The 14,851-nt window shown below is 55.1% G+C and overlaps 1 protein-coding gene across 1 annotated transcript; it reads left to right on the forward strand.

Moving 5' to 3' along the window:
* The first annotated feature begins 1,767 nt into the window (after positions 1-1,767).
* JDP2 (Jun dimerization protein 2) lies at positions 1,768-8,799 on the forward strand. The gene is made up of 3 exons (XM_074149510.1): positions 1,768-2,036; positions 6,779-6,883; positions 7,739-8,799. The coding sequence occupies exons 1-3, from the start codon at positions 1,836-1,838 to the stop codon at positions 7,922-7,924; spliced, it is 492 nt and encodes a 163-aa protein (XP_074005611.1). The 5' UTR covers positions 1,768-1,835; the 3' UTR covers positions 7,925-8,799.
* The last annotated feature ends 6,052 nt before the right edge of the window (positions 8,800-14,851 follow it).

Here is a 14,851-nt window from a genome sequence, read left to right on the forward strand (position 1 = left end):
GAAGAGGGCAGATGTAGATTAGATATCAGGAATAAATTTGTTACTGTGAGGGTGACAAGGTACTGGAACAGGTTGCCCAGGGAAGTTGCAGATGGCCCATCCCTGGAAGTGTTCAAGGCCAGGCTGGATGAGGCTTTGAGCAACCTGGTGTAGTGGGAGGTGTCCCTGCCCATGGCAGGGGGGTTGGAACTAGATGATCTTTAAGGTCCCTTCCGACCTAACCATTCTGTGATCTCCAGAGGTCTCTTCCCACCTCAACTGTTCTGTGACTCTGTGATCCAACAGTCCTATCTCACATGCAGCTTTGCTGAAGTTTTCAGTCTGGTACCAACATAGATCTGTCACCCCAGGATGGCAAATGCTGAGCAACTGTGGCAGCTGCCTTGATAACATGCGTGTGCCTCAGCTTAGCATAGCTGTACTGCCTGAACCAAAAGTCTGCATCGCCTGTTTCCATCTACTCTCAGCAGCTGAGAGTAGATGCTTTGGAAAGAGAAGGGCAAGTGCATATTATCCCTCACTTAATGCACCTCCTTGCTCTGGCAGTCAGTGCTGCCAGAGCTTCCAGGAGTTTGTGCAGACTGATGGTCCTTTGTGGACCCCTCTTCCATGAGTTTACCTAACTGCTCTTTGAATCCTGCCTTGTGACTGGCTCTAGTGGTTGCAGAAAGCTGCTCAGTGAGATTTTTGGGTCAACTCCATTGGTCTGTTTCTCCCTCCTGACATTGTTGATCCCTCTCCCCACTGCATGGATGCCTCCTGGTGTTGGGGGCAGGATGGGGTGGATGCCTGAAGGCTCCTGGAGTGTACTGGGACCAGTCCAGCTGGGCAGAGTGAGGAGAGCAGTGCACAAGCAGTGGGACATGTGGTTGGGTTGAGGGGGTGGAAAAATGGTTGCTGTGTGGACAAAAGTTGACTCTGCATGTTGCAACTGGGTCACTTGTGAGTGTCCCAGTCAGTTACACAAGCAGGGATTTACTCGCACTGCAGCCAACAGGCACCTGCTCCCTTTGCTTTTTGGCTGATATAAGAGCTCCAGCTCTCTGGGCTTCCCATTTTAGGTATAATTTTATTTATTCATCTCTTAGCGGCTTGTTCTTCATGTTTCCTGGTAACTCCCTTTCTTCTGCCTGTAAGTGACTTGCCAAAGCTTGTCCTGATCCTATTCTCACTTGCGCTGCAATTTTTTTTTTCTTTCCTGATAGAAGAAGCCTTTTGCACCTTGATCCATTTCACCTCTTCTCCAGCCTTTGCTTCCTTGTGTCCATGCTGGGAGATGTTTGTTCAGGGACAGGTTTTTCTCTTGCATTCTATCCCTGGTCCCTGCGTACCATGTCCCAGCCCTGACTAGCGGGCTGAACCTGCCCAGAAGAAATTCAGCCTAAGGCATATTATGGGTTTTTTTGTGAGTTTTATTATTGTCCTAATAACCTACATGTTAATCAAAACTCAGTTAAGAGCAAACCTTGATCTTCTGCACTCCAGAGAAAGGTGTGCCAAAACCAATAGTCCATGGGACCATATCACTGTTGTTGCAGCCAGCTCCTGCTCTTCTAGTGCTTTGCCTCTCAGGTCTCTTCCTTTCCTGATCTGCACACTAGTACTGTATCCTTCCTACTGGGGTTCATATATTTTGGGTTCTGTCACCCAGGTTCTGCTTAGTCCTTGCCTTTGCCACCCCTGGAGAAGAATGGCTGGTTTCCCTGATTTGTTCCCCGTTAGGTGATGGGACTGTAGAATAAATTTGACTTGTGCAGTGTCGTGAGGCCCTGTAGCTGAGTTGTAATGGGCTATGTTTCGCTCTCCCTCCAGCCTACGAAGCTGTTTCCCCTGCTATGATGCCAGGGCAGATCCCCGACCCGTCGCTGACGGCCGGCGCGCTGCCTGGGCTCGGCCCCTTGACAGGACTGCCTGGCACAGCCCTGACTGCCGAGGAGCTGAAGTACGCTGACATCCGCAACATCGGGGCCATGATCTCACCACTCCACTTCCTGGAGGTGAAGCTTGGGAAGAGACCCCAGCCCGTGAAAAGTGAGGTGAGTCTTGGGGGCTACTGTCTGCAGGTGGCCCTGCAGGGCCGTTGCCTGCACCTGCCTGAGTTTCTGTCCTGCCTGTGCTTGGGTTTCCTGCCAGGATGGCCAGCAGCATGTTTTATAAGTATGTCACTCTGCCTGTTTGGTGATGTGCGCACGTGTTGGCAGCTGCTCCACTGGCTGACTCTTCCCCGTGCCTGAATTTCTGTCCCTGCGGCATGGGCTGGGTGTGGTGGCCTCAGTGTCCCAGACCTGACCGGTCCCACGCAGCCGTTGTCAGCTGGCTGAAATCGAACCCTGCCTGTGGAGCAGGGTCTGGCACAGCCAATGTGTCCCTAGGTTGGGGCGTGCACGCAAAGGAGAAGCCACGCAGCCTGTCAGAGGGCTTGTGCGATGCTTTCATCCCAATGAGCCCTTGGTGCTGCTGGCATTGTCCCTGCAGGACAGGCAATGACAAAGCGTATGGGTGAGTGGCACTGAGTGGCAGCAGTGACTCAGCTTGTGCCCACAGGCACTGTTGGCAGGGGCTGCCCTTGCCCCACTGCTTGGGGAGGGGGCTGGCTTCACCTCGGGGCTCCTGGGATGGGGAAGGTGGGTGGCTTCTGCTTGGTACTGCAGGCTGGCATGTCAGAACCAGGCTGCAAGAACTTGGGAGACGCTTGCACAGTGTTTTCCTTGTGTGGTTGTCTCATGTGTGGGTTGTCCAGTCTTTGAGTCCCTGACCCTTGCTGTGCTGGTGGTAGTGAATGCACCTCCCACTGCCTGCAGATGGAGCTGGGAACCCATCAGTTCAGAAGCCCCACCTTGGTGAGGGTGGTGGCTGCTGTCAGAAGGTTCAGTAAACAACCTTTCTGAACAGTGCATTTGCTCCTGTGTGAGGATACCTCAGATGATGCTGTGTGAGGATGGTGTGACGTGTGTTCTCTGGAGATATCAGTAAGGAGGTGCTAGATGATGTGAAAAGCTGCCTATGATCAGCTGTGAGCAGCACGGGGTAAAACATCCGTTCCCACTCTCAAAATGGTGCTGACACCTGGTTTGGCCCAACTCTGTTGGCAAAAGCTCAACAGCACCCACCTGTGGGGAGGGTGCCTATTCCTTGCCCCCAGCCCCTGCAGTGGACTCCTCTGGGGAAGACTGGTACGGTGGAGTCCATCTGATCACCTTGCACAGGAGCAATGTGTCCAAGGTGGTGTCTGATAAGCTCATGCAGCATCCCATGGACATCACCTGAGGAAGGAACAGGCAGCTCCGCAGTGGCAGGAGCTGAGGCTAGGATGCTGCAGTAGGCCATCGGGAGGGATTGGGGGATCCTAATGACTTATGGCAAGTCTCTATGGGCAAAGCAGTCGTGGGTTGGCAGCTGAAGCCAAGTGCTGTCCCAAGCTCTTGTCCTGGGTATCATACAGCAAACAGGGTGCTCGCTTCATGGCTTGGGGAGGAAGGAGGGAGTCTGTAGCTTCCTGGGCACAGCTCCTTTCCTGGAACATCTCAGGCACCTTTGAGCTGGCCCTACAACAGCTGCTTTTGCTCTGTGGGCATGGGGATGTGGTCTCACCGGCCCTCTGCATAACAGGGACAGGGCAGCTCTGCCCCACAGCAGGTACTGAAAGTACTGAGTGTCCTCTGAGCCAGTTGTTGAGACACCATGTGGAGGAAAGATAAGGGGAAATCCGCTGGCAGCCCCCACGTGGCCGCCTTGCCTGCAGCCGGTTCCTCCCCTGCGTGGCCTGTGAAGCCGAGGAGTTGAGGACAGTAAATGGAGCTGCCCCTGGCACAGGCTTTGCAGCAAAAGCCTGGGGGAGCTGAAGCAGTAGCTGCTTATCCCATGAGTAGCCAAGAAGCTGCCCACGCACAATTTTGCAATGCAGCCTGCAGCTGCTTTCCTCTCGCAGGGAGCCGGAGCCCAGGGATGCTGGGTACCGGCACACCATGCTGTGCACAGTGCCTGCTCCCTGCGAGCTGGGGCACAGACAGCTTTCTTCACTGTGCTGGGAGGACCAGCATCTCCTGGCAATGGGGTGTTTGGGGGTGGGTGTTGCCTTCTCTGGAGGGTGGTGGACATCCACACTGGGCAGGCTGGCAGGCTGCCCTCCCCCTGGGGTGGCTGGAGACAGGTGCTGCTGGGCTCCTCCACAATCAACTCACCTGGGGTAGTCCCTCTGGGACAAAGCCCTGCCCCTCTGGCTGATGATCACAGCTGTTCCCAGTGCTGCTGACTGAAGCAATTCAGGAGGCACCCCCAGATCTTCTACCCGAAGGGCTGCCTTGGAGATCAACTGCTGAAACATGCTGTGGGGTGATACGCCATCACTGTCCCTCATGCCTCTGAGAAGAGTCCTAACCCCAGCACTAGGGCCATGTCACCTTTTTGAACTGAAATCAAGCAGAAGCAGAGAGGGGGAAACCTGCTTTCTTGAAGTTACAGGACCTGTGGTCAAAAAGCAGAGGCAAGAGTTCAAGCTGCAACTATCTGTGCTGAGCCACAATCCTTGAGCACCTGTACCCCATATAAAGGGCACAGCCCTTTGCTGGGCCCTCCGTGGGGTGAAGGGGAAGCCAAAGGGGACAGGTCACATAGTCTTTGATCCTCACTGAATGGAGCAACAAGACATGGAAATGTGTCAGGCAATTCCCAGGGAGACCATGAGGCTTGTGTGGCTGCTGTGTGGTCTTCCAGTTTCTGTTACAAACCAAAATGTATTTTGCAGGAAAGTTAGGGGTGTGTTTCTTGAGCTTTAGAGTTGTGAGCACGTCCCCTTTTTGCGCCCTCCTAATAATCTGTGAACTAAAAGGCCGAGAAGATAGCTAAGGGGTAGATGAGTAGTTGGTAAATGTGCAGAGAGGACATGTGCAGAGAGTGGCTACCCTGATGTCCACCTCCTCTTAAACTCTGTGTGGAAATTTTGTAAGAGCTACTTGTGCCTTGCTGTGGGGTATCCTGGTCCTGCCAAGAGGAAAAGGCAGCAGAGTGTGGAGTTAAAGCCTTCCTGGTCACTTCTGCTAATGCCTGCCACATCTGAGTTACGTGGGTGTAGTGAGAGCTGGCCATTTCTAACTGGACTTCGGGGTATCAGTGCAGTTCCCACCCTGGTTCTCCCAAATGATGCCCCATGGCACTGCCTTCGTGAAGGAATGGTGGCAGCTCCGCATTAGGGAAATCTGTGCATAGCTTGTGCTGACTTTACTTAATATTTTAGCCCCATCTAATATAGCAACTTTGGTATAACGCTTGGGAAGTAAGGTAGAGAAGATGCAAAAGCTGTATTAGTGCTATGAAACTTGGACATTGTCTTCTAAAGCGTGCCACATGCTGCGTATTGGACACGCAGCTCACCTAAGGTATCCTTTCACCTTAACTCTGCCGAGTCAATGTTTCATTCTGTTCTTGCACATCACATTTAGATGTTTTGATTAGTGGGCTTTGGACTCAATGAATGTTAGCAGCGTGCACAGTCTGCTGTGGACAGTGGCACCTGCAGCTCTCTTTCCCTGCAGGCATCACTGGTGTACCTACATGTGGGGTAATCTAATGGCCCACCAGTACCACCACCACTTTGTGGCCTTGGCATTGGGAATCTGACTTTCCTCTTGAGGTGACTAAGCCCAGGCACTAGAGCAACAAGGCTGTTCAGGTGGTGTGTGCTGCGAGAGGCTCATCTGGGAGATGTGTCCCTCAGCCACACTGATTTAGGGAGGTATGAAGGGAAGGATGCGGCTGCCTTTGCAGACTGGAGCTGCCCTTAGAGAAGGTGAAAATAGGTTGTGGAAGTGCTTATAAAGCTAGTGTTGCTGCCACTGCATTTGGAAAAATGTGTGCTGTCAGGTATCAGTTGATAGGAATGGGGCAGTCAGTCTGACATCTCAAATTTCGGAGTCCCAGGCCAAATGTGGATAAAAGCACTGGGGACCTTTTCTTCCCTAGCCACGCCACAAAGTGTAACCTGTGTGGTGACTTCACAAGGCTTTCCAGCGCTCAGATGTTTCTTGAAGGAGCTGGTTTGGGTTCTCGGATGTAAGCATGCCATAGGCCATTTACACAGGCTTTGTAGTAAATATCCCTAAATACTTTGATTATGGGTTTCCAACCCATAGGGCTTATTGGCCTGGCCTGTGTGGTTTGAGTCAGACAGCACAGAGCAACCAAGACATGGCGAACAGCGCAGGCACTGCTGTGTCCCACTTCATTACAGGGGGTGCAAGACCTGTCCCCACCTTACCAAAGTGGCCCTGTGACTCGGCTGGCACTGAAGCTGCAGCAGACAGTCCTATGTACTAGAAGGGGAAGAGCCAGGCCCAGCTGGGGGATCTTTAATGTTTCTCTGCCTCTCGCCGTTGGCTACATGTGTGATGCTTTGAACAACTCTGCTCATAGAGCTGTGCCTGTAGATGTCCATGTGACAAACTGTGCCCATCTTTGTGGGATGGGGCTCTATTCCTTTTGTCTCTGCCTTCTCTCAGGGAGGGAGCAGCCCTGCAAAGAGTTGTCTGTCCCCTGCCAGCTGGGTCCTCAGCTGTGGGCACTGCACTGTTCTCCCTCCCCATGTCCCACAGAATGAAGTTAGAGGCAGCAGCACGCCTGGTTCCTGGTCCGGATTAGACCACGTTGCTAGTGGCCACTGGTATGGGTGGCTACCACCCTGCTCCTTGTCCTGTCACCAGTGGGTCTGCTGGGTGCTTGCCTCTACCTCCTGTCCTGCCCTACATCTGCGGGCTCTGACCTGGGCTTCTCCATCTCATTGCAGCTGGACGAGGAAGAGGAGAGGAGGAAAAGGCGCCGGGAGAAAAATAAAGTAGCAGCAGCACGATGTCGTAACAAGAAGAAGGAGAGGACGGAGTTCCTGCAACGGGTGGGTGCCCTGACCTGTCCCAGGGTGCTGTTGGGTCCTTGGTGGGGGCATCTCCCTAGAAAGGTGCCCTGGCTGTGGGCAATGCTCCCTCCTGAACTGCCGCTCTGCCTCTCCTTGCTCCTGTGCTCTTATCTGGGAAAATACAGGCCCATTGCCCCCCTTTCCACAAGGCTGTGAAGGTGGTGGCCATGTGCGTGCCCAGGCAGAGCTCATGGGCATCCCTGTGCCCATGGTACCAGGGATGGAGAGGGCTGGAGGTGGGCTCTGGGCTTGGGGGAGAGAGGGCTGATAGTGTCTCCTGCTGGAGCGGGAGAACCTGTGGCAGTGTGACACAGGACAGGGACTGACAGCGTGCTGGCCCCTTGCCCAAATTCCTGAAGGTTTCCCCGTTCAGAGACCAGGTGCCCTCTCACCTGTGACTCCAAGGCAGAAAAACTCTCACAGCACCTTGCTGCTTTTCTGCAAGGGCTGGTGGGACACAGGCGAATGACACAGCAGGGGACAAGGAGCCATTTCACAAGGGCAGATCCTTGCAGATGGGGGGGTGAAAACTTAAATGCAGGTTTGTTTCCAAACACCCTTCCAGACCATGGAAAGCAGCCAGGGAGGGGTTTTGCTGTGGTGCAGCAGAAACCTGTCCTAGGAGGTGGCTGTGTATTTCCTTGTGCTGGCACCAGGTAATGCAAGGTAGTGGGGCTGGGGATGAACTGCCTGGAGGGACCTGGTGCCTTGGCAGATCTTCAGGCTGCTCCTGTGCTGCAGGGTCACAGAGATGGTTTGTTGGCCAAATTATTTCTCCTTGTATCTTGTCCTGTTGGAGTACAGTTACATGCGATTGTGTTCCTGTCCGTCTAGGAGTCTGAGCGTCTAGAGCTCATGAACGCTGAGCTGAAGGCCCAGATAGAAGAGCTGAAACAGGAGAGGCAGCAGCTGATCCTGATGCTGAACCGGCACCGTCCCACCTGCATTGTGCGGACAGACAGTGTCAAGACACCTGAGAGTGAAGCCAACCCACTGCTGGAGCAGCTAGAGAAGAAGTGAAGGTGGCACTGGGCCAGGAGGAGGAGACAGTGGCGCAGGGTCTTCCAGGGTCTCTAACGTATGTACTGTATGAAGAACTTTGCACCCAGGCCTGGTGCAGCCAGGACCCAGTGGGCTTCCTTGGGAACTATGGACCAAACAGATATGGGGACAGAGAAGTTCAGGAACCTGTCAACCATGTACTCCGAGGCTGAACCCGGGAGCAGGGCTAGTGGTGCCGGTGAGGGCAACCTCCCTGTGATACCTCATCATGGCCTTTCAGCCTGCTTGTGGCCCCGGGGACCCACGATGCCACAGCACGTCCCGCGAGGACCATGCACCCCGTGGGGAGCAGGGGCCACAGGCGGAGGAGCGGTGGCTGCATGGTGGCCACTGGTGCCCTGCCCAGAGGCTGCCGCTGCTCCTGGCGCACGCTCCGGAGGGAAACCCGAACCCAAGAACCGCAAACACTTGACGCAGCCCGGTCTGGTGGGCAGGCCTGTCGGGGCTCGGTGGCGCAGGCGCCCCCCACAAGCACACTCTCAGTATAATGTTTACAGCCCAGCTGTCCGTGTCGGCCGTGCTTTTGAATGCACATTTTTACACTTTTTTAAAGTATTTTTTACAAAGTTTTTATACAGCGATCTCTATATGGATTTATATAATCACTAGATGTGATCCCATAGAAATGTATGTTATGATGGTCTGTTTGTTACAAATGCATATGCCACAGTTATCTCCATTGTGTTACTTGTCCGGTAGCATCTGGCTCCTTCCCCAACATGCTGGGAAGGGGGTCCAAGCCGCCCTCCGCAGTGGTGTCGCTACCCTCTCCATCCATGTATGTCCTTCATAATACTCAGTTCTGTATCTCTAAGTAAATGTTCACTTTATGTATGTTGTCCTCCTGTGCTCTGTCTGGGTCAGGCCATGGTGGGCTCTGGCCAGAGCTCAGCACCATGGCAGCATGTGCCAGGTATCACCATGCCAGGTGCGTTCCTGGCCAAGTGGGATGGTGGAGCTGATCCCAGAGCTGGTTTTAGTGGTTCTCTGTGTTAGCAGCCATGGGTCAGAGGAATTCTCCCTGGAAAAGTTGGGGACCTCAGAGGCAGCTCTGACAATTGTCAAGCAAAAAGTAGCTGAGTGCTGTGCTGAAGAGGGCAGTCGGGGCATGGCTTGCCAGCTGGAAAGGCAGAGGTGTGAGACAGGAAGACCATCTCATTCATACTTTCTTCCTGGACTTCCCCTCCCTTTCCAAAACTTCTCTCTTTGGGACCTCCCAAAATGCTGCCAGCTGCCTTATTTAGCGTGAAGCATCTCGGATCTGTTACAGGCAAAGTTTTTGCCCTGGGAGGACTTACTGGTTGAGGTGCTCTGGAGGGATGTGCAAGGACATGCACCTGAAACAATGCTGCTGGAGAAAAGCAGTGTCTGGCCTGGCTCCCACCGCCTGCCATGCAGCCCTTGAAGCTGGGCAGCTGTCCTTCTGCACTTCCTGCTGCCCAGACCTACCACGGCTCAGACCTGACCCATTTCTCAGCTGCTGTCAGGAGACGATCTCCATACTTTGAGCTTCTCAGCCTCTGCTGGAAGGACACAGAGCGCTTGCTGGGCCTGCTTCTCTCTTCAGGACTTTTATTTCCCTCTGCAGAGTGTACACGGTGATGAATTTCCAGGCTCCTGCAAGTATCAGTTTCCTCTTTGGTGGCCAGCGGGAGCTCCCTATAGGACATCAGATGGTCCAGCCACAGGCGTCTCATCCTTTTTGCTCACCTGGAGAGTCTGCATGCTCATCTCTACATGGGGAACTCTCACCCACCTGCCACACACCTTCCAGCAGTACTGGCAGCGCCGCGGGTGCAGGCAATGGCCCTTCTCTGGCAAGTGGCCACGCTGCAGTAAAACTTCCTGCTATAAAAACAGCTGCCTTGAAAGAGAAATGTAAGGTGCCCTTTGAAACCAAGCACACCAGAAGCAGCTAGAAAAGGCAGCAGCAGAAGAGTGATGGATCTACATCAGTTTAATGCTCAGCTACTCCAGCCAAGGCTCAGGCGGGAGCTATCTGAACCCTGGCGTGCCCAGACAGGTTTTTTGCCCAGTCTCCTGTATATCCTCCAAACAGCCTTTTGCTGCATTCCAGTCAGTACCAAGGGGTTTGCCGCTCAGTTTAAGGCATTTCTTTTCAGGGGACTTGGTTAGGTTGTGACCTATTGAAGTTAAAGCAAAGGGTTTGGGCCTCTGCCCCATAAGCCACAGCCTGCAAGTGTTGAATGGGAAAGGCTCCATCTCTACGCAGACCTGGGCTGAAAACCCCTCCCGGTCCCTGAAGGAGACGGGCAATTTGATGTTCCTGACTCTGGTAGCATGTGTCCTCTCCAACCCCCCTGCCCTTAGCAGAGGCAGAAATATTACCATGGGGCCGGTGTTCCTGCTGGACGCTTTTCAGGCTGGTGCATTACAGTGACATCTCTTGGGTATGGGCAGGAGCAGCGGGCACATGCCAGGCACAACCCATGTTGCTCCATGCCAGAACGGTACTCTCAAGCCCAAAGAGCGATGGTTGTACCCGTGGCAATATCATCCCATCTGGGTCCCCTTCACCAAAGGGCTGGTAATGCAGCCTTGCTTGGAAAACACAACGGATGCTTCTGAGAGGCCAGGCAGCCACCTCCTGGCCATCCCACGCTCACACATCCTGTGCTGGGTGCACTGCGGGCCAGGATGACAGCAGAGCTGATGGTGTCATGTACTTCTGGGACAGGGCTTGGTGCCAGTGGTGCTGGAGCTGATGGCCTGATCAATGGGAGGCTGCTGCCAGCCCCGTGTCCCCCCGTCCAGCCAGTCATCAGGCTGAACCCCTGGTCCTGATGGGCACACACACACGCAGAGACATGTGGGTCCCTCCCATGGCTTGTTTTAGATGGTCTTCACAGTTGCTGGCATCAGGTATAGGAGCCCCGGAGGACCACAGCCCCACCACAGCAGCTGGCACGCGGACCTCTTGTCTTACTGGCCAATGAGTCCATCCTGAAGGTCAGTTTTGCCCACACAAACCTGCACACGAGATGGTTGGAAGCAGGTTTTTCAGGAGGCCATCGGTAGCCCTCTGCAGTGCCCACCTACTGGGGACCAGAGAAGCCTGCGGCCGACATCCCTCATGCCCCTGCACCCCCTCTTCCCGACGGTTCCTCTCGCAGCCACCGTGGCCTCCCCATTTCCATCACCCCGCGGTCGGTGGTGTCCTGTCCCCCCCACCCCCGGCCCCGCTCCTCCCGCCGGGCCCGGGCAGGGCTGCCCCTGCGATCCCACCGGGCAGGAGGAGGCGGCGGGCGGGAGCTGGCCCCCCGACACAGCCCGGTGCGGGAGGCGGCCCCCCCCCCGCAGCCCGCCGGCAGGAGGCGCTGCGCGGCCGCGGGAGCGGCGGGGCCGGGAGCGGGACCGGAGCTGCGCAGCCGGAGGCGGTGGATGCTCCTCTCTGCTGAGCACGGCCAGGCTGCCCCCCCTCTCCCGCTCCCCCTAGCTCATCTCCGGCTCAGCCATTGCCAGCCTGTGCCGGGGAGGGAACTTGTACCGGGGACTGTAGCGACAGGACAAGGGGCATCAGTTTTAAACTGAAAGTGGGTAGGTTTAGGTTGGATACAAGGAAGAAACTTTACGATGAGGGCGGTGAGACACTGAACAGGTTGTCCAGAGGAGCTGTGGATGCCCCATCCCTGGAAGTGTTCGAAGTCAGGTTGGATGGGGCTTTGAGCCATCTCACTCTGCCAATGGCTGGGGTGTTGGACTAGATGATCTTTAAAGGTCCCGTCCAACCCAAACCTTTCTGTGATTCTACGGTTCATGGTGCCATCCCACGATGTCAGCTGGCTCTTGTCAGAGATGTGAGCCTGCTCAGCTGTTGCTGATGCTTCCCGGCCATTTCAGCTGCAATCCTCTCTGCTTGCATGATACCTGAGGTGGCTCACCAACTGGGACCACCAGCAGTAACTCTTGAGGTGCCAGCAGCCCCCTCCAGCACATGCCCATCTCCTGTTTGGTGAGATCCACATTCAGGTCATAACCCTTGTGCTCCTTCCCACACTCACCAATTCAGGCAGGAGCTTTCCCCAGGCAGATACCACATTTTTCTTGAAGCCCAGGCAGATCCAGCCCATCACATTTCCATTGCTCAGATGCCTGTCCCAGCTCCCTGGTGTCCTTCACATATTATCCCCCGTTCCCTCTGCAAAGCCACTCTCACCTCTCCCTCAGGGAAAGGTAGGTGCAATTTTGCTCCAAAGTACCAGGCCTGGGGCAGTGCTGGGGTGATGGGCTGAGGGTTCAGTTACTGTAGATTGGTGTGAGCGCTCCACGCTCCGTGTCTGACTCCCTTCTTCTCATCGGACCCCTGGCAAGTGGCAGGGCCTATGGGCAGCAAGAACCTGGTTTCCCTACAAGGGTCCCCACTCTCACCAGCTCCTCACCCCTGTCTCCTGCAACCAGCTCATCCCAGAGCCATCAAGCAGCCCACCATGGCTCCCATCCTTTCCTCCTCTTTTCTCCCCACCCACTGTCCCCATTTCCCTGCAGATGCCAGCCCCTGTGTGCTGCCTCAGGGGAAGGGCATCCAGTCCCCCCTGGCCCGCAGCCAGTCACTGGCAAAGGAAGTTTGGAGGCCGTTACTTTGCAGTTTTTCATAGTATTGTTCTCACTGTGTGTTTGAAAAACTGCCTCCTCTGCCCTTCTCGGCAGGGGCCGAGGGCGACTTCGTGACTCTGCGGTAAGTGGTATTAACTAACCTTTGCCAATGACCTGCCTCTCTTGTTTCATTTTGAACCAAGGGCAGCAGGTATTCATTTATCTTTGTCCTTATTGGTTCTTCTACTCAACTTGCTGGAAAACAAGCCCCAGAAATCCCCAGACTTGATATTTACCAAGAGATATGGAAACTGCTTTGATTACCATGGGTGCCAAACTGCACTGAACAGCGCTGGCATCGGTGCGGCCCGTGGCTGGGTGGCAGGACCAGACCCGGGGAAAACTCCTGCGCTGCCAGGATGATTGCAGAGAAATGAGAAAAACTGACCACTACTTCCATAGCCTGGAAATATCACCTGGGCCCCTGCGCCTTTGTGCATTTTTTGCTTATTTGTGATCCCTGGTTGCTGGTGATTGGAGTGTGGGGGTCAGCTGGTGGGAGGCAGGCACGGACAGGGGAATGGGGCCTTGGGCATCCCCCACTCCCCTGGAGGCACCATGCTTCTTCTGGTCTCAGGAAACTGCCCCAGAGGACAGAGCCAGGTGGGTCACTTGTCCCTGGTTAAGGGCATGAGCCTCCCTGCACTGTGTGGCTGGTGGGGTGGCCAGGGGCACCTCCCAACTGGGACGTGGGGGCAGGCAGGGTGGATGCTGTCAGAGGTGTAGCCAGCCCCGATGGCAGGGAGCTCGCTGGCAGCAGCTCTGCCGCCAATGCTTTCTGTTCGAGGAAAACCCTTCCCTGCAGCTGGGAGGTCTTCCTGGCTCTTGCAGGGCAGGGCTGCCTGGATGGGCCGGCACCTGTGAGAGCACGCCTGGGGTTTGCCTTTCCTCTGCCACTGAACACCCTGGAGCAGAGGCCCAGAGCAGCCACCAGCTTGGGCTGGATCCCCCACTGTGACCGGGGTGTAATTCCAGGCGTAACCTGTGCCTGCAATGCTTCCCCAAGCCTGGGCGCTTGCGGCAGCCTGGGTGGCTCTGCCTGCAGGCAGCTGGGTCTCCTGCCCAGCGCAGGCACATTTCAGCTCCACACCGCACACCTGGGGAGAGGGCAGAGGAGGAGCTGGGGCTGGGGCTGGCAGGGAGGCACCGAGCATCTTGCATAGTCCAAAACCGGGCTCTGTAGCCCAGGCATCAGCTGGGGCCAAGTTTGGGTTGGAGCTTGGCTGCAGATGCAGTGTGTGGTTGTGGGACGAGGGAGCTTAACATCACTGAGCCGTTGGGTTTGTCTGCTGGGGCGCACAAGAAGTTAATCCAAATTAGCTAAAGCGGTGGGCTCATGCAGTGGTGTAAAACCCTCCACCAGATGCTTTGCTGCTGTATTAAAGTGAGTTTACTTTGGTTTGGCTTTTTTAAGAGGAGTGACCTACTCAGGTGGACTCCAGCAGGGGGATGCATTTGGCAGAGTGGGCAGCAGGTATGACTGCCCATGGTGATAAGCTCTTTGTGAGCAAAACCTGCCCAGGGGGAGGGAGGGAGAGGGTTGTACCAAGACCACTTTAATTCTCAATAACAGCATCTGCCAAGGAGTTTATTGCACTTCAGTTGCTTCCAAGTTTAATATAACTTAGCCATTCTTAATGTTTCTGCGCAGACAGGCTTCCAGTTCCCCACTGGTAAGGGAATGGCTTTCCTCTCCCAGCCCAGTGTCCAGCTGTCTGTGCCCAGAGCGTGAGCGGGGTGCCAGGAGTTTGGGAAAAGGTTAGCCCCTGGGGAAGAGGAAAAACTCTTGTCACTCGAGGCAGGAGGTGGGTCACCGTGGGTAGGACTGACAGCTCCACATCCCTGTCCGGCTCGAGGGACTCTACTCAACAAAAAGGCCCCGTGTTAGCAAGCTGATGGGCTTTTCCAGCCCTGGCTCCCAGCACTGCGAGCTGGAGCTCCTAGGAAATACCATCAAGAAGCTAATTTCAGAAGCCCACGTGGGTCCTAGCAAAAGCAGAGTTTGGGTCTGTGTGACAGCGAGGTTTCACTGCAGCCTGTCACGTCTCAGATGAAGCTTCAGGAACAGGATCCTTTGCCAGTAACCACCACCTTGTGCTGATGTTATCTAGTTTCTGCAGAATGAACTTGCTGAGTTGTCATCTGTGGTGCCGTCAGGGGAAGTCCTGACTCCTGACACTGCAGTTCCTGCCTCTGCTTTGCCATGGCCCTAATTCCAGCAGCATGGCCTGGCCTGGTTGGATTTGCCGGACACCTGCTTGTGCTGAAACG

The sequence above is a fragment of the Numenius arquata genome, chromosome 6 (assembly GCF_964106895.1).
Source record: "Numenius arquata chromosome 6, bNumArq3.hap1.1, whole genome shotgun sequence".
In the NCBI taxonomy this organism is placed as follows: domain Eukaryota; kingdom Metazoa; phylum Chordata; class Aves; order Charadriiformes; family Scolopacidae; genus Numenius; species Numenius arquata.

Coding starts and splice junctions, on each gene's coding strand:
- JDP2 (XM_074149510.1), top strand. CDS start 1,836: ATGATGCCAGGGCAGATCCCCGACCCGTCGCTGACGGCCGGCGCGCTG. Junction 2,037..6,778: donor CCCAGCCCGTGAAAAGTGAG/GTGAGTCTTGGG, acceptor ATCTCATTGCAG/CTGGACGAGGAAGAGGAGAG. Junction 6,884..7,738: donor GGACGGAGTTCCTGCAACGG/GTGGGTGCCCTG, acceptor CTGTCCGTCTAG/GAGTCTGAGCGTCTAGAGCT.